General features: G+C 47.2%; 1 protein-coding gene across 4 annotated transcripts in view; it reads right to left on the reverse strand.

Annotated features, from left to right (window-relative positions):
- The window catches only part of RAB40C (RAB40C, member RAS oncogene family), a 33,954-nt gene extending 10,585 nt beyond the window's left edge, over positions 1-23,369 (reverse strand). Inside the window, exons 1-4 of one of the 4 annotated variants that reach the window (XM_063934696.1) lie at positions 22,936-23,369; positions 18,803-19,093; positions 2,622-2,682; positions 2,479-2,539 (exon numbers count right to left, since the gene is read on the reverse strand). In XM_063934696.1, coding sequence (XP_063790766.1) covers positions 2,479-2,539; positions 2,622-2,682; positions 18,803-18,944 — 264 coding nt within the window. In that variant the 5' untranslated portion in view covers positions 18,945-19,093; positions 22,936-23,369. Of the gene's footprint in view, positions 1-2,478; positions 2,540-2,621; positions 2,683-18,802; positions 19,094-19,244; positions 19,573-22,663; positions 22,872-22,935 lie in introns of those variants that run through there. The other 3 variants (XM_063934699.1, XM_063934698.1, XM_063934697.1) reach the window with 3 other exon arrangements.
- Between the last annotated feature and the right edge of the window lie 2,305 nt (positions 23,370-25,674).

Genomic DNA, 25,674 nt, shown 5'->3' on the forward strand with positions numbered 1-25,674 from the left:
ATAAAAAAACCTAAAACTAAACTTTTCACTAAGCAGCTCAGGAGAGCCACCTAGTGTGCACCCTTCTCGTTCGGGCACAAAAATCTAACTGAGGCTTGGAGGAGGGTCATGGGGGGAGGAGCCAGTGCACACCAGGTAGTCCTAAAGCTTTTACTTTTGTGCCCAGTCTCCTGCGGAGCCGCTATTCCCCATGGTCCTTACGGAGTCCCCAGCATCCACTTAGGACGTTAGAGAAAAGCATTAATTGCAATGTGTAGAACAGGGCTGGCCAAACCGGTCCTCGAGATCTACCAACAGTTCATGTTTTCCAAGCCTCCTGGAGATCTGTAGAAATTGTCAGTTAGGAATGAATGCAGCACATCTTAATTAGTAATGACTACACCTGTGCACCAGCTAGGTGGTCTGGAAAATGTGTCCTGTTGGTAGATCTCGAGGACTGGTTTGGCCAGCCCTGGTGTAGAAGATGGGCGTACCACAAACAACTATAATGCAGGTCCTTACAGTACTTCTGGGGGGGAAGTTCGGTCCCTTAATGCAACCCTGCTTCTGCCTATTTGTAGCATAACGTATACTGCAGTGTGATATACAGTAGAAGAATAGTATAATGTAATGCCTGCCTAGGTGTCAGTCTTGACTCTAAATTGTCCTTTGCTCCCCACATTCAATCTGTCTCCAAATTATGTTACATACATCTAATGGGCCCTACACACTTGCCGATACCACCGAAAGATATGAACGATCTTTCATTAATGTACGAGATATCGTTCATATCTTACAGTGTGTAGGCACCAACGATGAACGAGGCGCGGCCCCCACACTCGTTCATCGTTGGTGTCGGCTCGTTCATACCTGCAGGCCAATATGGACAATCACGTCCATATTAGCACTTCACTCCCCCCGTCATATCCTCTGCCGTCGGGTCGTGCCATGGCCGTATCGGCCGTAGGGCAGCTCGGCGGCCAGTCGCCATGTGTGTAGGGCCTATTAGAAACATATCCAAAATACGACCATATCTTACACAGGACACTGAGAAAACTAATCCATGCTCCCATTATATCCCGCATTGATTATTGCAATAGTCTTCTTACTTGTCTTCCCAAAAATAGGCCGTCAACACTACAATCCATTTTGAATGCAGCTATGAGGCTGATTTTTCTAGTCAGACGTTAATACGGACCCACTCTGTCAGTCCCTCCATTGGTTACCGGTATTCTACCATACTCAATATAAAATACTTTTACTAACAAACAAGGCCATTAACCAAACTGCACAAACATACATCTCTTCACTCATCTTAAGGTGGGTACACACTGGCCGATATATTGGGCGTTCTATTGAACGGCCAATATATCGCGGGTCCGTCGACCAGTGTGTACGAGCGATATGTCTGTGAACTCAGTTGTTCACAGACATATCGCGTAGGCCCCGCAGCACAGCCAATATATCTACTGATATACTGGCGCATCGCTGTGTGTGTACGGGCAACCAGCCGGCCGCCCTTACACATGCTGCGGCGGCCGGCGGCGTTTGACAGCTGAACTGGGCAGGCGTGTGTACACGCCCACCCAGTTCATGACGTCAGTCCCCGACGGATCGGGCAGTGTGTATGCACAGCACACTGCCCAATCCGTCCATAGATATATCTGCAGATCAATTGATCTACAGATATATCTATCAGTGTGTACCCACCTTTACACTATCTCCCTACTCGACCTCTCCACTCTGCACAAGATCTGCGTCATGCATCCACATGCATTACTTGCTCACACTCAAAATTACAGGACTTTTTTCGGGCTGCACACTCTGTAAAATGCCCTACCACGCATAATAAGACTCACCTCTAGTCTCCAAACCTTCAAGCGTTCCCAGAAAACTCACCTCTTCAGACAAGCTTATCAGATTCCGGACCAACCCACATAACCTTCAATGTCTCCCTATCTAAGTACATACCCTCTGTACAGTCCACACATAACCTAATATGTTTTGTCTTTCTTCACTTTCACACCCTCCTGACCCTTGGCCAACATTGCTGGGTGACCCTATCATACAGCCCATTAAGAACCTTTGCAATCTGGTGAATCATTATGCAATAAGTAGCACCTATCTTATTGTGTATCAAGGCCCGTTTCCCTATATATTGTAAGCTTGTGAGCAGGGCCTTCCTACCTCTATGTCTGTCTGTTTTTACCCAGTTTTGTTCTTTTACTGTTGTTCCAATTGTAAAGCGTAATGGTATATGCTGCGCTATATAAGATTGTCTTTTTAACTGTGCAGGCAACCAGCAAGAGGAAGAAGTGTGCGCAACAAGACCCTGATTTTACAGTTAATATTGTGCTTTGCAGCAAACGTAACTGCAGCGTGTGTGAGCTTTCCTAAGGCTTCACCACCAAATATCACGCATTTCTACAGAAATTATTTCAAGGTTACCAGTCACCGGCTGCACCATAGAAACCAGTAGCAAGAGGGTTAGACCCTTACCTGTGCTCCTCTGGAGTAAGAGCGGAAGATGGTGCAGAACCTGCCTTGGCCGGATGTGTCCCTGCCAACAAAACCGTAACAGATTAGGGTCAAGTACTTTGGCCATTCACTGGTGTGTTGGCACTTAAGGTTTCCAGACTTACCACAGCTCGAGCTTGACGCGCCGGCCGTCCAGCAGGATGGTAGTGGTTTTATAGTCAATACCTGGATGTGAAAGAAAACGCATTACATTTGGGGCACCAGGCAGCATAATACCATAGACAAATTCAGATTTATAAAAATATGATGCCGGTCACACTTATACCGCAGTGGTTTAGTGTTGATTAGACAAGTAATAAACATAAATCCAAAGACGTCATTGGACTTCTATTCTTTGACAATTACATCTGTGTTAAATCAGACGTTTTAATAAACAGTAAAATGAATAACCCAAATACTACTCCTACTCCTCTGCATTCAAGCAGGGTGTATGGCTACACAACATATTCTAGCACAAGCCTTGGCTTTGAAGCAAGTGTCACATTTAGAGAAAATTATGTCTTTTATATCAGCGTGTTTTCAAACAGCTCCTACAGTCTGAGGCAGTGTGGATCCCATCCAATAAACCCAGTACATAATGTTCATCTCCCACACACGCATATTCTGCAGCTGTCCTGTCCATATTACCCACGGGATATTCATTAGATTTACATTATTGATAAATGGAATCTTGATGAAGGCAGTTTTCAGCTATTACTAAATGCCAGGCTTCCCTGCCGTGCGATTGCGGCCGGCTTCCTCACACTATTGCTGCCATCAATTATTCAGAGTACAAACAGTTCAGAGTGCTCTTTGGCGAGGGTACAAGAATAACCTAAAAACACACGCTGATTGATGAGGCTTCTCTCACAATCCATGTACCACAGCATCATTACTTGACGCATGAACTCAATATATTCACGGACATCGATAATGTACGGGAACTGAAGGGTGTAAACCAGGGGTGGGGAACCTTTTTTCTACCGAGGGCCATTTGGATATTTATAAAATCCTCCGGGGGCCGTACAAAAATTCTCAACTTAAAAAATTACCCTGCCCCCCAGTAGGTCTGCCCCTTAGAGGTACTGTGTGCGCGCGCCGGAGGCGCGCACGCGCCCAAGAAATGGGTGTGGCCAGTTAAAATGGGACGTGATACACATATGCCCCCAATAGTGCGGTGCCAGATCCACAATTGCCCCTCACAGTGCCAGGTATACAAATGCCCCTCACAGTGCCAGGTATACAAATGCCCCCCACAGTGCCAGGTATACAAATGCCCCCCACAGTGCCAGGTATACAGATGCCCCCCACAGTGCCAGGTATACAGATGCCCCCCACAGTGCCAGGTATACAGATGCCCCCCACAGTGCCAGGTATACAGATGCCCCCCACAGTGCCAGGTATACAGATGCCCCCCACAGTGCCAGGTATACAGATGCCCTCCACAGTGCCAGGTATACAGATGCCCCCCACAGTGCCAGGTATACAGATGCCCCCCACAGTGCCAGGTATACAGATGCCCCCCACAGTGCCAGGTATACAGATGCCCCCACAGTGCCAGGTATACAGATGCCCTCCCCCCTCCCCTCCGTGCTGCTTACCGTGGGACACGGAGGAGAGCGCGGCTGTCGGGTGGGAGCGGCGGCGTGTAGTACTTCAAACCAGCCGCCGGTTCGAGAGCCAATCAGAGCTCGCGGACCGGCAGCCGCGGCTCCCGATTGGCTCACGGACCGGCGGCTGGTTTGCCGTACTACACGCCTCCGCTCCCACTCGACAGCCGCGCTCTCCTCCCTGTCTCCCTGTTCCGACAGCTGAGCCACGCTGCCGCCGGACTGAGCGGCAGCGTGTCTCACTGACACAAGCTGGTGGGCCGGACCAAACTGCTTCGGCCGGAGGTTCCCCACACCTGGTGTAAACCCACAGTAAGGGCTGATGTAAGCCATTTCACCGATACACAAAACTCACGGCAACTTGAGATTTTTCAGGGGCCTTCATGAATACTGGTCCTCAGTACATCAGTGTGATATCACACCCACGGGGCAGATTCCATTTCTAGTGATGTGCCGCCGGACATCACCACGTGCCTGGCTGTGCGAGTTATGGTTTGATACGGCAGCCAAACTTCGCTCCTTTTCCTGCACACTTCTAAGGGGTTCAGCTGTCTGAGGCACGACCATTATTAGTACGTAATTAATTTGACCCCAGGTATATAGAAGCAGATGATTGTGTTAAATGACTCGTGTGAGATGAAATGTCATTTTAAAACTACTGTCATTATGTGTCAGTAATGCTATATAGCAAATCACAGAAGTCACAGGTATTTTATATCTCTGTTCTTTAATGGGTACACATTTCTCCATTATTCTGTCCACCCATGATACAACTAACATTCACATTCAATGTGACATGAAATGAAAAGCAGTATCTTTCAAAGTGCAATGTATTATGGGTGGAAGCAGGTTAGTCTTTCTCCAACCTCCGGGTTAATTCTGCTGTACGACATGAAGGGTTCCAGTGGAGGTTTCCCATAGCAACCACTCTTTTTATAGAATTAATGTAAAAAATGCCACGTTGAAGGTGATTGGTGAAGTTTCCCATAGCAGCCAATCCAATGTTTCCACTGCTGGCTGTAGGTAGGTATATGGTGTGTGTGTGTGTGTGTGTGTGTGTGTGTGTGTGTGTGTGTGTGTGTGTGTGTGTGTGTGTGTGTGTGTGTGTGTGTGTGTGTGTGTGTGTGTATATATATATATATATATATATATATATATATATATATATATATATATATATATATATATATATATATATATACACACACACACACACACAAATTTTAAATGAACACCTTATATTTTAATAATGTTCTAACTGTACTATACTGAATTTGTAGACATTAATTGAAAGATCATTTATTTATCCCATAGGGAACCTATGTGTTGCAAAGCTGAGACACGCAATTTCTGTCTCTTGGGTGTAAAAACTCAATGAGTTGAGATATAGGGGCTAATTCAGATCTGATTGCAGCTGTGCACTACGATCAGCCACCCTGACATCCGGGGGGCGGAATGCCCAGCACAGGGCTAGTCCACCCCGCATGTCTGGCCCTCCACCCCTCCCATCGCACAAGTACAAAAGCATTGCACAGCGGCGATGCTTTTGTACCTGAAAAGAAGCTTCCTACCAGCGCAGCTCCTGCTCACTGGCAGGGAGCTACCCGTCGCTCTCCGGGTGGCAGCTGCTGAACGTGACACCCCCCGCCTACAATCAGGTCTGAATTAGCCCCATAGATATATATAGATTTTAGTGTTTTGCAATTGAAAAATGCTGCCTTTAGCAAGAACGCGAGGAGCTGGGCTACACTACAGCCCTATGATTTGGAGAGTAAATCCAGGACACTATTGCTAGCTTTCCTCTTAAAATAACTAGGAAAATAAATGCTGCACTGTCTTCCATTGACGCAGCATTTTATACAGAACTCCACCTTCATTTCAGCAGAAAACATAAGAATCCACCAGCGACTGTGGCAGCTTGCCAAGCTCTTCCAAGTTGGTGTTCCCCAATGGTCTGTTCTGGGCCTCCTCTTCTCCCTCTATACCTCCTTGCCAGGAGTTCTCATCAGATCATTCTACCACACCTCCCCTGACTGCTCTGCCTCCGTCCTCTCTCATGTCTTCTGCCATCTCTCCTGGATGTCCCAGTATGCCCAAAGAAACTCATTTTCTCCTCTCCCCACATCTGCTGTCTGGGCATAATACTCCACTCTCACTACTTCACTCCTCACACCTAGTCTATCACAATCATGGACTGTAACAATATCATGAGAAGTAGACTCATAACGTAGATGCCTCTAAAACTAATTCATGCATTAGTAATTTCCCATCTTGACTACTGAATCTCTCTCCTTTCTGGCTTTCCTCTAACCCACTTCAATCTATTCTTAAGGCTACCACCAGTCTCATTTACTCTCCCGCTGCCAGTAACTTCACAGGATTCCTGTCAACCTCAGATCCACTTAGAAGTTAAAATTTTGCATCCTCACTGCAGCAGGGTGCTGTGACACACCAGCAGGGTACTGACACACTCAAGGGGGTGGGAAAGGGGGGGAGCATTCAATTGCTTGCACTGGCTGCTGTCACTGCCGACTGCCCAATGGAGCAATTCAATTGTTTTGCCTTTCGGGCGGGAACAGCCCCTGGAGGTGGCGAGCTAAAATGTGCTAAAACTGACCGATTGGGCACCCAAACTGCACTTTTTTGCGTCATGCCAGCACTTTGGTCGGGTTTTGCCATTTTGCACAGCTACATAGAGTCTATCTGGGCGAAACAAGCACATTACAAAAAAAAAACCAAAATACTCAATTGAACTGCACCCCCGAGTTCTCCCGTCACTTTAGACGGGAGATTGAGCACACATAAAACAATTGAATCGCCCCCAATCTCTTAGATCACTCCACTCAATCCTACATAATTTCTGTTCACACTCCCTCCCTCCCCATTCACACACTAACCACCTTACGTCAGTTCACCTTCTCTCACTGCAGCATCCAAGATTTCTCCCGTCGTGACTAACTCCCTCGCCCAATCAGACTCTGTACCAGAATTCACACCTACAAATGGGCCATTAGGACTCACATCTTCATAAAAGCCCATCAACCCTCCCCACTAACATCCTATCCCCGTGACCTCCCACCTATTACATTCCCAATTGAACCTCCTTAATTTCTCAGAAAAAAATAGTGAGAGCCCAAAATGACTCACTTAACAGAGAAAAATTATATATGTAGTTCCCTTCCAACAAGTGGTGTTAGCTGGTGGACCACACAATTGGTGTGCAAAAGGACAAAGTCAACAACGCATTCTTGGGCCATGATTCAACAAATTAAGAACTCTTGCTATAGTATTACCCACATTCTGCAGTGCATCCTGGGTAAAGAGCTACCTGCCAAGGGAGAGGATTCTATATAAATCCTGCCTTCCAGACCATGGCGGCTCTGGATTATCAGTAGTATTTATTGGTCATAAACCCCTCTCTGTAATAGAAACTACAAGCTATTTTCTGTTCTGACATGAGAAAATAGGATTTTATATTAGCTACCGGTAAATCCTTTTCTCGCAGTCGGTAGAGGATGCTGGGGTCCACATTAGTACCATGGGGTATAGACGGGTCCACTAGGAGCCATTGGCACTTTAAGAGTTTGAGTGTATGGGCTGGCTCCTCCCTCTATGCCCCTCCTACCAGACTCAGTCTAGAAACTGTACTCGAGGAGACGGACAACTTCGAGAGAAGGATTTTACACAGATAGTGGCGAGATACACACCAGCTCACACATACAAGGCAAACCAAGCTAACCAGCTTGAAAAATCAGCAACAGCTGAACAATATTACTTAACTAAGTAACAAAACAGTAGTTAACCAAGAATTAAGCAGCACTGAACCAAGTAACCACTGCAGGATCACGAAGCGCTGGGCGAGCGCCCAGCATCCTCTACGGACTACGAGAAAAGGATTTACCGGTAGGTAATTAAAATTTTATTTTTTTCTTACGTCCTAGAGGATGCTGGGGTCCACATTAGTACCATGGGGATGTACCAAAGCTCCCAGAACGGGAGGGAGAGCACGGAGGCTCCTGCAGAACTGACTGGCCTCTGAGGACCGGAAGTTTGTTCAAAGTATCGAACTTGTAGAAATTTGCAAACGTGTTCGACTCAGACCAAGTATCCGCTTGGCAAAGCCGAGACACCCCGGGCAGCGGCCCAGGAAGAACCCACCTTACGAGTAGAGTGGGCCTTAACAGACGTAGGACACGGCAAGCCTGCCGTAGAATACGCATGCTGGATAGTGAACCTGATCCAGCGAGAGATCGTCTGCTTAGAAGCAGGACACCCAATTTTCTTGGGATCATACAGGACAAACCGAGAGTCTGATTTTCTGTGTCAAGCAGGTCCTCTTCACATAGATTTTCAGAGCCCTTACAACATCCAGGGACTTTGATTAAATTGAGGAGTCAGTAGCAACCCGCACCACAATACGTTGGTTGATATGAAATGCCGACACAACCTTCGGAAGGAACTGACGTGTCCGGAGCTCAGCTCTATCTTCATGGAAGATCAAGTAGGGGCTCTTACAAGACAACACACGTCTAGCAGAAGCTAAGGCCAACAAAGTGAAAGCCTTCCACGTGAGAAACTTGACCTCAACCACCGGTAGAGGTTCGAACCAATCCGATTGGAGGAACTCTAATAACACGTTAAGGTCCCAGGGAGCCGTAGGTGGCACAAAGGGAGGCTGGATGTGCAGAACCCCTTTCAAGAAAGTCTGAACCTCAGGGAGGGAAACCAATTGTTTCTGGAAGAAAATGGATAGGGCCGAAATCTGGACCTTTACGGATCCCAACCTCAGGCCCATATCCACACCTGCTTGCAGGAAGAGGAGAAACCGTCCCAGTTAAACTCCACCACAGGAAACTTCTTGGACTCACACCAAGATACATGTTTTTTCCAAAACCGATGGTAAGGTTTAGACGTTACTCCTTTCCTAGCTTGTATCAGGGTAGGAATAACCTTGTTCGGAATGCCCTTCTGAGCTAATATCTGGCGTTAAACCTCAATGCCATCAAACGTAGCCAACGGTAAGTCTTGATAAGCGAACGGCCCCTGCTGCAGCAGGTCCTCCCGAAGAGGACGAGGCCTCAGCTCTTCTAGCAGTAGATCCAGAAGATCCGCGTACCAAGCCCTCCTTGGCCAGCCTGGAGCAATGAGGATTGCCTGAACTCTTGTTCTCCTTATGAGCTTCACAATCCTTGGAATGAGTGGAAGTGGAGGAAACACGAACACCAACTGGAACACCCACGGAGTTACCAGGGCGTCCACCATTACTGCTTGTGCGTCTCGACCTTGAGCAATACCTCCGATGTTTTTTGTTGAGGCGGGAGGCCATCATGTCTATTTGAGGAACTCCCCAAAGGTTTGTCACCTCCGTGAACACCTCTAGATGGAGGCCCCACACTCCTGGATGGAGATCGTGTCTGCTGAGGAAGTCCGCTTCCCAGCTGTCCACTCCCGGAATGAAAAAAATTGCGGACAGTGCTAACGTGTGCTTTTCCGCCCAGAGGATGATTCTTGTCACCTCTGACATTGCAGCTCTGCTCTTTGTTCCGCCTTGTCGGTTTATGTAGGCCACCGTTGTTACATTGCCCGACTGCACTTGAATAGGTCAAACTCTCAGAAGGTGAGTCGCTTGGAGAAGACCGTTGTATATGGCTCTTAGTTCCAGAATGTTTATTGGAAGACAGGATTCCAGACTTGACCACCTTCCGTGGAAGGTTTCCCCTTGAGTGACAGCGCCCCAGCCTCGGAGACTTGCATCCGTGGTTAGAAGGATCCAGTCCTGAATCCCGAACCTGCGGCCCTCCAGAAGGTGAGGCATTTGTAGCCACCAGAGGAGTGAAATCCTTGCTTTCGGCGACATACATATCCTCATGTGCATATGTAGATGAGAACCCGAGCACTTGTCTAGGAGATCCAATTGGAAGGATCGAGCATGAAATCTTCCGTATTGTAGAGCCTCGTAGGAGGCAACCATCTTCCCCAGAAGGCGAATGCACTGATGAATGGAAACCCGGGCTGGCTTCAGGACATCCCATACTATTGTTTGTATCACCAACTCTTTCTCCTCCGGTAGAAACATCCTCTGCACTTCCGTGACGAGGATCATCCCCAGGAAAGACAGACAATCTCCTTGTCGGCTCCAAATACGACTTTGGAAGGTTCAGGATCCAACCATGGACCCTGAGCAGATGAGTCATGAGAGCAATGGACTGTAACAGCTTCTCCCTGGACGACGCCTTTATCAGCAGATCGTCCAGGTATGGACTTATGTTCACTCCCTACCTGCGGAGGGGAACCATAATTTCTGCCATCAACTTGGTGAACACCCTTGATGCCAATGAGAGACTGAATGGCAGTGCCTGAAACTGACAGTGACAATCCAACAGTGCAAATCCGAGATAAGCCTGGTGCAGAGGCCAAATCAGAATGTGGAGATACGCATCCTTGACATCTAGGGATACCAGAAACTCCCCCTCCTCCAGACCTGAGATCACCACTCTCAGAGACTCCATTTTGAATTTGAACTCAGTTAGATAAGGGTTTAGCGATTTTAAGTTCAAAATTGGTCTGACCAAACCATCCGGTTTCGGTACCACAAAGAGGTTTGAATAGTAACCCACGCTGTGCATATGAGGTGGAACTGGAACAATGACCTCTGCCTTTTCCAATTTTTGGATAGCTTCCTGTAGGACAGTTCTGTCTGACAGTAAAGTTGGCAAGCCTGATTTGAAGAATCGGTGAGGTGGGGTTTCTTGAAACTCCAGTCAGTACCCTTGGGACACAATATCCTGTACCCAAGGATCCAGGCCGGACGACACCCAGACGTGGCTGAAACGCCTGAGTCTCGCCCCCACCAGCCTGTCCTCCAGGCTGGGTGGTCCACCATCATGTTGAGGATTTTGAGGAAGCAGAGGCAGGTTTCTGGTCCTGAGAGCCTGCAGGTACAGGCTTTTTGGATTTTTCCCGCCCACCTCTAAAGAAGGTGGTAGGAGGCTTGGACTTTTGTCTTAGCGGTCCGAAAGGACTGTGATGCAGATAAAGAAAAGGGTTTCTTCGTAGAGGGTGTAGCTAAGGGAAGAAAAGGTGACTTACCCGTGGTTGCCGTGGAAATCCACGCATCCATTGTTTCCCCAAATAGAGCCTGACCTGTGTAGGGTTGGTTCTCCATACTTCTCCTGGATTCCGCGTCTGCAGACCATTGGCATAGCCAGAGTCCCCTGCGAGCCGAGACAGACATGGAAGATATCCTTGCAGTCAGCATACCTAGGTCCTTCATGGATTCTACCACGAACCCCGCAGAATCCTGTATGTTACGTAAAAATAATTCAATGTCACTTCTATCCATTGAATCCAAATCATCAAGTAACGTGCCTGACCACTTTACTATAGCTTTAGAGATCCATGTGCAGGCAATAGTAGGCCTCAGCGCTACCCCTAAAGCAGTGTATATAGAATGGAGCGTAGTGTCAATCTTACGATCAGCCGGTTCTTCTAACGTGGTAGACCCAGGGACAGGTGAAACCACCTTTTTCGACAGTCTGGAAACAGATGCGTCAACTATGGGTGGGTTTTCCCATTTTTTTCCAATTTTCCTCAGGGTAGGGGAAAGCAACCAGAATCCTTTTAGGAATCTGGAATTTTTTCTCCGGGTTCTCCCAGGATTTTTCAAATCAAGCGTTTAATTCTTTAGACGCAGGGATGGTTAGCGAGGCTTTCTTATTATCTGTGAAGTAAGCCTCCTCAACCTGCTCAGGTGTTGTGTCAGTAATATTTAACACATCTCTAATGGCCTCAATCATGAGCTGCACCCCCTTTGCAAGGGGTGCCGCCCCCGTCAGCACATCCCCATCACCGTCTGCCGTGTCAGAGTCGGTATCAGTGTCATCTTGCATAATCTGGGCAAGTGTACGTTTCTGTGGGTATATATTAGGTGATTTTGAAGGAATAGGAACAGAACCTGACCATATCGCCATAGACTTCTTTAAAACCTGAGTTTCAGTCTCAGTATGAGCTACCCTAGTAGAGATTTGAGAGATCATTCCCTTAATAGAGGTTAACCACTCAGGCTCAGCAATAGGGATCTGAGACAATGCATTACATTCCTGTGTACATGGAATGGATTCCTCCTGAGAGGAAATGTCCTCTGCAGCATAAGACAGAGTCCCTAGACATGGCAATGTGAGACAACACCCACAGGGAAATATCAGACACAGTTTTCCCCCCAAGAATGCCACAGAGAGACACACAGAGATTGGAGCCAACCCACACAGTGCTTCCCAAGGTAGATATAATACAACTACCTGGCGCTGCCTGTGTACCTTAATAGACTACACAGTATTTACACAGCCCCATCCCCCCCTTCTACAACCCCCTGGTACCCCGCACAGGATAGCTGGAGTTGCTTGGCGTCACTGTAGAGGATCTGCAGGCAGATAAATGGCGCTAAACGCTGCTGGGTCTGCTCTGAGGAGAAGCTCTGCCCCCTGAACATGGCGCTGCTTCCTGCTCTCCACTTCTCTATACTGGCCTGAGGAATTGTGCTGGCAGCGTTACCGAGGTCCCTGACAGCCTTGGTGCCAGTGTAGGGTATAGGCGCTGGCTCAGGGCGCCCCTCACAGCGACGCACTATATACCGCTGAGCCTCCGGAGCGCAGTTAATACTGTGCTCCCACCCTGTTCCCGCCATCTTCACACCGGCTCCCCGCTTGCCAGGGGGCGCGGTGACTCACTCACCACCGGAATCTTCTGGCTCTGTTAGCGGGTGGCGGCAGTGTTGGGGGAGTGAGCGGTCGCCTGGGGGCGGCTAAGGATCATCACCCTCAGGAGCTCAGTGTCGTGTCAGCGGACATAGTGTCCACCCTGCGGGGTTTGAGCCACTACTTCCACCCCTAGGTCCCACGAAGCAGGGAGGCTGTTGCCAGCAGCCTCCCTGTTCCTATACTAACTCTTAGAAAAAAAATAAAACTAAAGAAGCTCTAGGAGCTCTCCTAGCTGTGACCGGCTCCTCCGGGTACATTTTCTAAACCGAGTCTGGTAGGAGGGGCATAGAGGGAGAAGCCAGCCCACACGCTCAAACTCTTAAAGTACCAATGGCTCCTGGTGGACCCGTCTATACCCCATGGTACTAATGTGGACCCCAGCATCCTCTAGGACATAAGAGAAATCAGGAAATTACTACAAAATATGGTAAACCTTAATCCACAATAAAAATCACAAATCACACAAAGTCAGCATAAAGTGCAACAAAATGAAAACCACTTCCCAAAAACAAAATAACTGAGGTACCGCACTCTCTCTTTATATCGCCAGCTACACCTGGCATCATATAAATGGTGGCATGCGACTGAATGCACTGTAATGTGCGCTTGTGCAGAGAATACACCTGTCTGTGAGTGTTGCATTACAAACGCACAATGGGTGGTAATCAATTCTTTTCACCCCCTTCGACACCCGTTCTGTTTCTGCCGATGGGTGTGGTATAATCATTTCAGCTCAATACCCCCGTGATAGCGAGGGCGCCCAATCCTTTATGCAGCTAAACCTAATTACTATGGGCGAGAGGTGTGCTAACGGGGATCACTTGAGAAAGCAGATTGGCAGTGATATATCATTTGAATACCGCCCAATGAATGAAACACATATTATAGGTAGTAGCACCATTTAGAACTAACCCCCATGTTATTTTCTTCTACCGAGCGCTGAAATATAAATACCAGAAAGAATTTTAATCACATAAGACTGAGAAACTCCATTTCTCTGCACGGTGGCTATGTAGCTTCATGCGTGCTAGAACTGTCCAGGGCTTGGACGGCCCAATAATGTAGAATAACAGCTGCAAATGTGTGTTCCCTACGTGCACATCCCTATGATATAACTGAATAATGCATCTACACCACTCAGGCTTCTGAGGAGTTCCCAGAAGCCATTAGGAGGGAAAAAGAGCTGGCATTTCCAATCAAGCAAACGGCTTTCGCTGCAGGACAGTGCGCTGTATTACAATCTTACTGCTGTACAGGAACATCACACAGATAAAAGTATATTAACCATAGACTAGCAAAACAAATTATATATCAAATACCAGCATGGACAGTTCACAGTCATACAGAGAAGTTTATGTCATGCCCAGATCTTATAGGATAGTCAGATATAGTTCCGAAGTGCAGAAACCATAAGTAGTAAGAATGTGCTGGTTTAATCCAACCTTTTTGTCTTTTCATAATCAGCAATTAATGTATGTGTGTGTGTGTGTGTGTGTGTGTGTGTGTGTGTGTGTGTGTGTGTTTGTGTGTCATTGCCATTGGGTGTGATCCGGGCTAACAAATAAATGCGGCAAGACTTCATGACTGCATTGGAAAAACCTGGTCTGACTCAGGTCTCCTGGGAACCTAATGTGATTTTAGGAAAAAACAGAGGGTGGAGAGGAATTTCAGTTTTAGGGAGGACAATGGACCTCAAAAAAGTTTGTACACAGAAAGTTATCAGAGATATTAAAACAGATTTATATTCTAAAGGAGAACAGCTGCCACCATGACATGCGGGTCTAGTAGGCTGTAAAAGGCGCGTGTGTGTAATTATGGGTGTGGTATGGTATGCCGGCGGTCGGGCTCCCGGCAACCAGCATACCGGCGCCGGGAGCCTGACCGCCGGCTAACCGACAGTGTGGCGAGCGCAAATGAGCCCCTTGCGGGCTCGCTGCACTTGCCACGCTGCGGGCACGGTGGCGCGCTACGCTATTTTATTCTCCCTCCAGGGGGGTCGTGGACCCCCACGAGGGAGAATAAGTGTCAGTATGCTGGCTGTCGGGATTCCGGCGCCGGTATACTGTGCGCCGGGATCCCGACAGCCGGCATACTGAAGACCACCCTGTGAAAAAAAATAAAATATATATATATATATATATATATATATATATATATATATATATATATATATATATATATATATATATATATATATATATATATATATATATATATATATATATATATATATTTTTTTTTTTTTTTGAGCAGTCATTGCTTGGGCTGAGCCAGACAATAGAATAGTACAGCCTGTTCACTAGATACTAGCCACATCAGAGGCACGAAACAATAAGCACCTCATTGCAGTCAATAGTACCTAGTGAATTGTGAGTGAATCCAAAATGGCTTCCCCACGGTGTGTAGCTTCCGGGTACCCTTTACCAAATGAGTACCAGTGTGTTTATAACATACACTGAGGTTGTGCTACTCTTCTCTTTTTCCTATTTATTTGCTTTCAAAGTTTATTTGCAAAGTATTTTTGCTCCCGTCCCGTCCTGTAATATACTGCCGAATGGTTGTAAATCAAACCTGTGGTGAAACACTGTTGGTTTACTGCACGACAAAATAATAAAAAAAATTCCATCACAGAATACATATTGGTGCGTCAACTGATCGGTAGATTTTTACAACACAGGAAAACAAACTATGACCACATCAAATGGGGACAATGGACCGACTTATTGCAACAAATAATGGAACAAGTAACTAGGCTGCTATCCAAAATAATCACATGTGGGATTCCAGGAAACCACAGTCTGGCTACTAATGGGGAGGGCCTCTGACATATATTCTTATTACTCATGCTTCATACAATGGGTTATGTAAAAACATACTAGTTCAATACTAAAAAGACAAATTAGAGACCTTGTGAAACCATAGAGTTACAGGGAAGCTACGGAGGACTGGTACAGGTGGCAACAGGATATTTTATAGGGTCCCCAGATAAACCAGTCTGTACTTTCAGGCCTCAGTAAATCACATTACGCTTGAATGTGTTACATTTCCCCTTGAAAAGTACTGATAAACGTGACAGGTACACAACAAGAGATGTTACAATGTTACATACAGTACTACAAGGTGTTGAAGCATATCATGTTCGCTGGATGGGAGCAGAGATCTGCCACCTGCCCAAACCTATAAAACCCTAAATAGTATAACTGGAACGGACAATCTCATAGTATAACTGGAACGGACAATCTCAAAACAAAGACTCACAAAAGGAAGAGTGATGACTAATTAAGACACAAACCATAGCAGCATAGGGAGAAGCGGTTCTGCGCAGTACAAATCAGAACTAGAATTCCAGCATCAGTACAGCAGCAATTACTCGCGGGCAGTAAACATCTGGGAGCAGCCGAGGATGAGGCCGGGTGGATGAACTGGTTTGATTAGAGTCAATTGAACAAGGAAAGAGCTATTCAGAGCCCTACATAGAAACCTTAATGATTGGGCATTGTAACAATAGATGTCACACTGCCATTAATACCTGGGATCTAATAGTTCTGGGCCAGTGGTTCCCAAACCCTGTTCTCAAGGCATCCTAACAGTCCAGGTTTAGGAATATACATGGCTCAGAACAGATTGTTTAACCAAACTGATTGACGTACTAATTAAGTCACCTGTGTCTAAGCATGGATATACTTAAAACCTGGCCCGTTATGGGGGGTTAATTCAGACTGCATCGCTGCAGCGATCGCAGCCTGAAATACTTTGTGGAGTGCGCACGCGCAGCGGCCGCACTGCATGTGCGCACTCCGGGAGCCCAGTGAGATGCTATCAGCGTCTCACCGACTGCGACCACCTCTGCCTGATTGACAGGCAGAGGCAGTCGCGGGGCGGAAGGGGGAGTGCCAAAGGCCGTTGGTGGGGCGCAGTCCGGACAATGGAGCCTTGTCCGGACCGTTGGGTGAGGGGGGAGGGGGGGGGGGGGCAGGCTGTGGTGGCTGCATGACATCACAAGCAGCCACTGCGACCCGGAACGCGGCGGGTAGATCCCTGCCAGTGCGTAGGAGCTGCGCAGGTAGGGGGCTACTCGTCAAGTACAAAAGCATTGCCGCCAGGGGGGGCCTGACATGCGGAGTGGACTAGCCCTATGCTGGGCTTCCCCCTGCATCTCAGAGTAAATGATCGTAGATGTGCTACATTTTTTAGCACATCTATGATCAACTCTGAATTACCCCCCATGGTACCTTGAGGACAGAGTTTGGGAACCTGTGGGAAAGCCAGTTACCATGGTACATTAACTTCTGCTCATCTGGTTATCAATGAAAGCAGAATCCGCAACCAGCATATGGGCAAGGCTGCGACACTGAATCACCTTGTGCCTCAGATACAAACCCTAGAGCAGAGGTTCTCAAACTCGGTCCTCAGGACCCCACACAGTGCATGTTTTGCAGGTAACCCAGCAGGTGCACAGGTGTATTAATTACTCACTGACATTTTAAAAGGTCCACAGGTGGAACTAATTATTTCACTTGCGATTCTGTGAGACCTGCAAAACATGCACTGTGTGTGCCCCCGAGGACCGAGTTTGAGAACCTCTGCCCTAGAGGCACAGGGACCTCCAAAATTTGCTAGAATGGAAACTTATTGCAATAATGAGTCTCCGTGAAACATTCTGCCACATGTAATAAAATGGGTCCCTTACATTGCTGTACAAATAGCTAGAAAACAAAAATTATATGACAAGTTTCTTGAGAACTATTACCCCATAGTTACATAGTACCCCATAGTAGCACGTCAAGCTCTGTCCCTGTATTGCAAATGTGACTATTATCTGCCGCTCTTATATATGGAATAGCGTAATGATATCATAGAAATTGTGGTCTTAATAAATCATCAATAGACAAAGCACAATAGGCAGGCAGACAGCTCCTAAAGTAGAATGACAGCTCGTGTCTAACCAGAGGACAACCTGGGGAGCCTTAAGTGCCCATACCATACCTTAGATGTGGGCAGCCATAGACCTTAATACAGATAACAGACAACATATGAAGTCATCAGTATAAAAGGAGTGGTGAATAAATCTCAACAGGATTAATACATGCTCCAGTGCTCAGACAGCATACAACGGTCTACTGCAGTACCTAATATACTATATAGAATTTGATGGCAGATTAGAACCATGACCCATCCAGTTTTCCCTTTAGGGTTAATGTATCAGAGTTAGGGGGTTAAACTATCACAGGGATCAGCTATTTCTGCATGCAAGTAAACAGTTAAGGTATAAAGCAGGCATTCCCAACCACGGTCCTCAAGGCACACCAACAGTGCAGGTTTTAGTGATATCCAGGCTTCAGCACAGGTGACTTAATTAGTAACTCTATTTTGATTTAACCATCTGTGCTGCAGCCTGGATATCACTTAGGGGCCCTACTCACTGGCCGACCCGCCGCCGAGCTGCCCGACGGCGGATACGGCCGACGAGCGACCCGGCGGCGGGGGGGGGGGGGGGGGGGGCAGTGACGGGGGGAGTGAAGTTTCTTCACTCCCCCCGTCACGCGGCTGCATTGAAGTGCAGGCAAATATGGACGAGATCGTCCATATTGGCCTGCATGCACAGCCGACGGGAGACCAGCGATGAACGAGCGCGGGGACGCGCATCGTTCATCGCTGGAGTCTCCACACTGAAAGATATGAACGAGTTCTCGTTCATTTATGAACGAGATCGTTCATATCTTTCTGAAAATCGGCCAGTGTGTAGGGCCTATAAAACCTGCACTGTTTGTGTGCCTTGAGGACCGTGGTTGGGAATGCCTGGTATAAAGGGATGTACAGACAGTTTCCCTTAGTAGATTCATGGATTTTGGTTTCTCAGCACCTGCTACATGTTACTGTTTGTATGACGCTATAACATTACAAGCACCGATCCAACATGCCTATACAATGTCTGCTCACCGTTACTGTAGGAATAAGGAGACTCTGATGCACCGTCCTGCAAACTCTCCAGGATTTCCCCCTTTCCAACATCACTGTCTCCCACCAGCAGGAATTTCAGGAGGTAGTCGTAGCTCTTCACAGGGCTGCCTTGAGTGCCCATCCTCCCTCAGGAGGCCACCAGCATGTCAGGTCTCTCCGAGTACCCCCTAGCCAAGTGATACCAATTCTAGTAGTCCAACGAATCTTCCTACAGTGCGCAGATGGGTTGCGAGGACTCCTCTACGGCTTCATTTACACATCCTTGTAAATCTGCAAAATAAAATATGATTTAACCAAACAGAACAAGTGCAAGTCTAAAATACAGGATACCCTATAACCGCAACAACATACTGCAATGCACTGCATATTTACAATCCATCCGTACAATCAGAGCATCACGCAGTTAAAATATAAACGGCACCTTGACACATAACCTGTTCTTGCTACTCCTGTCACCTGCTGTTCTGTTAATGCGACATCTGTGTGTATATTTACGGAAAGAGATGATGCGAGCTATTGGAACACGGTATAATTATTCCCTTGTCCTTCCATGCTATCCTCCATCCTCTCTTCTAGAGCATAAAAGGCTATTCTTCCCACTGGTTAGCATAATGATGAAGGGAGAGCTACAGTGTGGTCCCTCCAATGGTGGGATAGGACGACAGCAGCCTGCGTAGCCAACCACTCCTTGGCAGGGGAGCGGATTACAGAGCTATTTGCATGAAGAGCAAAACACAGGCAGATGGCTCCGCTTCTTAACTCTTGCAGGGCTGGAAACACTGTCCTGCGCTGCACAAAGCAGTTTACAGCAAGCCTCTCCATAACGATGGTGTTAACCACTTTTGAGTGAAAGGGGGAGAAGAGGAAAAAATAAGCACATTATGCTTTCACCATATAATAACCTAGAGCACATTCAAAACCCACAAGATTAAGACAATCGATGAAGGCTCCTTGCACTTCACGCCTATGTTTTCAAATGAGCTCACCTCATGCCTCCTGCTGGCAAAATGGGAGGGGTACGTTACCCACCTGCCTAACAGGGCCAAGACAAAGCAGGGATATAAATAAGGGGGAGCCGCACTCACAAAGCAGCAGATGAAATCAAGCAACACTTCATTTTATTCATGATTATGGATCTACAGACATTTTTCTAACACACATTTCATCAGAGCTGCTGCCAAACCAAAGTTCTAGCTGCCATATAAAAAGATTTTATTTTTATTTATTTTTTGACAGACAACAAAATTGAGCAGAGATCACAAACCTGGTACACACCTTTAACACACACCCATATGATTGTTTTCCGTGCAACAAACGAAGCGTGCTTGGAAGCAGGGAGGTAACAGTATACTTTCCCGCATAAAGCACTCAGAACCGGTCGCCGAGACATTTCAACACTCACTTTTCTTGTGTACAAGACGGCGAGAGTCTAATCACTTTGGCATTATCTCAGACTACAAACACCCTGGCAACTACATCAGAACACCCCAGCGCACGTGTCTTCAACTAAACACATGCAGACAAGCAGTTACCTTACTGGTTTATTGAAACCACATGATTTATGCTACTTAAAAACATGTCCTGTAAGGCTGTGGGGTCTTCTCCCCAGAAATTGAAATGCCCATAAATTATTCAGCAAAGCATATGGGTAGACCTATAACAGATTTTCATTCCTTTCTCCACCAGTGAACTGCAGTGTTATTTAGCATATGCCCGAGACGGGAAAAGCCCACGGACATGAAAACAATAGCTTTTGGTTCCAGTGCGAGCGTAGGTTTGTCCTATTTAACAGTGGCAGCTCTACACATCAGATTCTGATCAACTACGTCATTTCCGTATCATGGACTTTTCGTTTCTGTACAAGGGAGTTCAAAAAGTCCCTCCGCAGTGACTGTGCGCTAAGTAATAGGACATCATTGTTTTTAAACTTTATTTACACGAAATACAAGAATTATGTACTTCTCTACATCAGTCCTATTCTCCATGATGTATTCGCAGGTGCGAGTAAGTGCGGCTGTATGCTGCACTTACAGTACTGCTGAATCACAGATTTTTGTTTGCATCCCCACAGGGCTGCGAGCAAGAATGTGTGGATCCGGCACTAGAAGGAGCCACAAAGGGGGCAAGTTTGGGTCTGTTACCAGCATTTACACGCCACGGCGACTCACACCCTTAGTGGTGGATAGGATCCCCAATCTGAAGGTGCCCATACACTAGTGCGATTTTGCCCGATTTCATTCGATACCGACATTGTGGGCTGATAAATCAGATGAAAACTGGCAAATCACATGTGATTTACCTCTGATCCGTGGTCCCGTGAGCATCGGAATGGAGTCCCTAGATCGGAAGTGCTGCACTATAGATATCGGATCCCGCAGGCATGCCTGGGCTCACATATAATACATCGTATGCAAAAGGACCGCAAACGATGTATTGTGTATTGTATGCGATCCTGCGGCCCGGGAAGCTGCCTGGTGGTTCAAGGGAAATCTTATGATACTACTCCCTCGGAGAAGTCGCACTAGTGTATGGGCACTTTTATTGTTGTCCCTATCTGTCCTCCCGTGACTGCAGAGGAGATCTGCAGCCAGACAATGCTCACTGCGGAGGGACTTCCTGAACTCCCTGCACAAGCAGCACGTAGATCCAGAATACAGTTTATGTACCTAATAAAAGCAAAAGTAGTAGAGGAATTATAGAATAATACACACATTTATCGAAATCAATGACTGGAAGAGTGGTATCCATAAACATATTGTTAAAAGTGCAAAAAAACAGATAGGTCCAAGCTTCAGGTAATGTGTGTGCATCATGATCAGTGCACTGCACAACTGGCACACAGGGGCAGCGCAAAAAAACTCAACAATTTAGGAGTGTGGATGGAGCAGGAAAGTGAATATGTTTTATCTGTCCCATAATGGCTATATGTATGTCAAACAGAACAAACTAGCCACTTACTCATCCAAACGACCTTATTGCAGTGTGTAGCTATCACTTGGCACCAGTCGTTACTATATCTACAAAAACCTGTCAACATACCCCCTACTTTTTAGCAAGACAGATTCTTTCATTTAATCTATTAATTCAGGGGTCATCAAAGGTACAAGGTGATTTTGGACTATCTATATCAGTGAGTGGATCTATTTTATGACAAGGTTCACTGACAACCGCAGAATTATACTGTGGAATGGGTTAAGCAGTTGTCGAGCAGCTTGGTAATCAAAATAACCAGCAGATAAAGCTATAGAAGATCTTGTTTTAACTGGGGAAACAGCGCAAACCTGAAATACACAGCGCAGCAGGTAAATGTACACCCATGCAATAGGTTTTATTGGCACCATCTTTTATTTAAGGGGACTTCGCCTCTGACATTTATCATGTTTTCTGTAGAGGGTCCAACAAGTAATCGCTGGTTACATTCCCGTGTGGTTTGAGCCATAAACAGGAGCCTATTCCAGGCACTGTATCATGGCACTCAAGATCTGCTCCCACACCTGTAAAATTGCACACATAGCAGATAGGGGAGGGCCCACATATAGGAATCGCCATCACAGCTGCACTCACCTAAACTTACCCAACACTGGGACAGTGATAGTCAACTGCAGAGATCAATTTTATATTTCGTAGAAAACACTACAATTACACGGGGATGATAGTGCAACAGAAGAGACGCAGGTCTGGGGCAACAAATACACATCAAGCTGTCCAGCGGCCGGGCGTTATCTGCCAGAACATATAATAATGCAGCGAGAGGCAATAACAAACAGCAGCCTGACTCCATAGAAGTAATCCAACCACTGAGGTGCATGAGGGGCTGATATATATATCATACATACACACCTCCCACTTCTGTCCGGCTGTGTGTGGCATGTACCTGACATACACAGGGGACTGGCAGCTTGCATGCCGACAGGAATCACAGTGGGACCTGAATCCGGATAGAACATCCACAGAAAACATCGGGATCACCCCAGTAACACCTGAGAGGCCCTCCTGCTGCGGAACTACTAGCCTCAGTGTGGCCAGACACCAGGACAGGCTGAGACTTGTAGTGCCACAGCAGCACCCGCCAGGGTGCAGGGATGCCGGGTAAGGAACAGAAGGGAACTCACCTACTCAGAGCCCCGGGGAGAGGCCGGACACTGGGGACTACGCGATCCCAGGGCTGCGGCCTATGGCTTATTTTCAGACGTGACCCGACACCGAGGCCCGGCTGCTGCCACACGGACAGTCTCAGCCACCACCGACGCACCGGGAACACAATGGCCCCGTACAGTGCTCACTGCTCAAACTAGCTTCAGCGCGTCCAGTCTCCCCTATCCTCCTACACACTGCGCATGCTCCGACTGATAACAACCAACCCTCTGCTTCGCACTGCGCATGCTCAGCTGACACAAACAACGTCAGCAGAAGGAGTACCGCCTCTTCCTGGAGCGAAGGCCTATTAGCGACTGTTTCAAACGCCAGCAACTACGGAGCTAAGCAGCGAGAGGGAAACGCCCCCTATGGTATCCCGCGCCACGCCCACGTAATCACAGCTGTAGGTTGGCTGTCGGCCACGGCCGCGTTCCCGCCTACAGTGACCGGAATGGAATCCTCGCTGCTGGTGCGGGTGAGACGCATGCGCAGTGTGCATCCCCCTTGCTGCTGCTCTGATACTTTCCTGGCTCCATTGTATCACTGTACATACACAGATGTGACGGTATCACAGCCTCACCTGAGGCTTGAGGTGGCACAGTGGGCGCTACCCAGTGCTGCTGGGGATGACTCACATAATAAAATGAGGCCTAGTGATAAGGAGCCTGCCCATGTTTTTGGTGGTAGAGCAAGCATCTGTGTGGTTTGTCTGGGACCGGTGGTCCCCAAGTGTACGAGTTTCATTGTTTTGGGGCCATAAGAGATCAGTTACCAATAGACTGCATTCTGTACTTCACAGTGGACTCCAAAAACAGTACCCCTTGTATGAGGCTTACCCAGTGGCGGTCCTGTGGGCCCAGCCGCTTTGCAGATCCAAGCAACTGGCTACATACTCGCAGGTGTGGTCACAGGTCTTCCATAATCAGTTCCTGAATAAAGCCTGTGGTCATACAGAATGACGGGAGCAGAAATGCCATCACCGTGTTTTATGTGTATGGGATCGCAGTTGGAAGCAGAGACACGCCAAAAACAGTCATGACACACCTGCGTTCTTATCGCCACTACACGTTACCTCCCCCAAACGCTCCCTGACTGTATCACTTTACAAGTAAATATTCACTATGGGGGGAATTCAATTGCAGGGCAAAGGGTGCCCATCTCACCTGGCCAGCCAAATGCCCAATTCGCCCATGTCACTGCATCTAACAGGATGCCGCCACAACAACTTGAGATTCCTGAACCCGTGCTTCCCAATTCTGTGGGTCAATCTTTTTTATAGCATCCAATCCAGTATCGGTGTTGGTGATACGGAGAAATAAACCATTCGCATAATAACAAGAGTTCCCTTTATAAAGGGCCGTCTACCAAGGGTCCCAGTAGAAATCCCCAACAACATACTACTAGTAATGGAAAGCAGCATGTAACAACATATATAGATCAGATATGGTTGATATACAGTGGATCTGGAAAGTATTCACAGCGCTTCACCTTTTCCACATTTTGTTATGTTACAGCCTTATTCCAAAATGGAATAACTTAATTTTTTCCCCCTCAAAATTTGACACACAATACCCAATAATGACAACGTGAAAAAAGTTTTTTTTGAAATTTTTGCAAATTTATTAAAAATAATCTTAGAAATCACATGTACATAAGTATTCACAGCCAAGCTCAGGTGCATCCTGCTTCCACTGATCATCCTGAAGATGTTCCTACAGCATAATTGGAGTCCACCTGTGCTAAATTCAGTTGATCGGACATGGAAAGGCACACACCTGTCTATATAACACATATACAAGAGTGCATGTCTGAGCACAAACCAAGCATGAAGTCAAAGGAATTGCCTGTATACCTCCGAGACAGAATTGTCTCGAGGCCCAAATCTGCGGAAGGGTACAGAAAAATATCTGCTGCTTTGAAGGTCCCAATGAGCACATTGGCTTCCATCATCCGTAAATCGAAGAAGTTCAGAACCACCAGGACTCTTCCTAGAGCTGGCCGGCCTTCTAAACTGAGCAATCGGGGAAGAAGGGCCCTAGTCAGGGAGGTGACCAAGAACCCGATGGTCACTCTGTCAGAGCTGCAGCATTCCTCTGTGGAGAGAGGAGAACGTTCCAGAAGGACAACCATCGCTGCAGCAATCCACCAATCAGGCCTGTATGGTAGATGGCCAGACGGAAGCCACTCCTTAGTAAAAAGCACATGGCAGCCCGCCTGGAGTTTGCCAAAATGCACCCGAAGGACTCTCAGACCATGAGACACACAAAATTCTCTGGCCTGATGAGACAAAGATTGAACTCTTTGGTGTGAATGCCAGGTGTCATGTTTGGCGAAAACCAGGCACCACTCATCACCAGGCCAATACCATCCCTACAGTGAAGCATGGTGGTGGCAGCTGTGGGGATGTTTTTCAGCGGCAGGAACTGGGAGACTAGTCAGGGTAGAGGGAAAGATGAATGCAGCAATGTACAGAGACAGCCTGGATGAAAACCTGCTCCAGAGCGCTCTTGACCTCAGACTGGGATGACGGTTCATCTTTCAGCAGGACAACGACCCTTAGCACACAGCCAAGATATCAAAGAAGTGGCTTCAGGACAACGCTGTGAATGTCCTTGAGTGGCCCAGCCAGAGCCCAGTCTTTAATCCGATTGAAAATCTCTGGAGAGATCTGAAAATGGCTGATCACCGACGCTTCCCATCCAACCTGATGAAGC

This window comes from Pseudophryne corroboree, chromosome 7 (genome assembly GCF_028390025.1).
Source record: "Pseudophryne corroboree isolate aPseCor3 chromosome 7, aPseCor3.hap2, whole genome shotgun sequence".
Lineage (NCBI taxonomy): Eukaryota > Metazoa > Chordata > Amphibia > Anura > Myobatrachidae > Pseudophryne > Pseudophryne corroboree.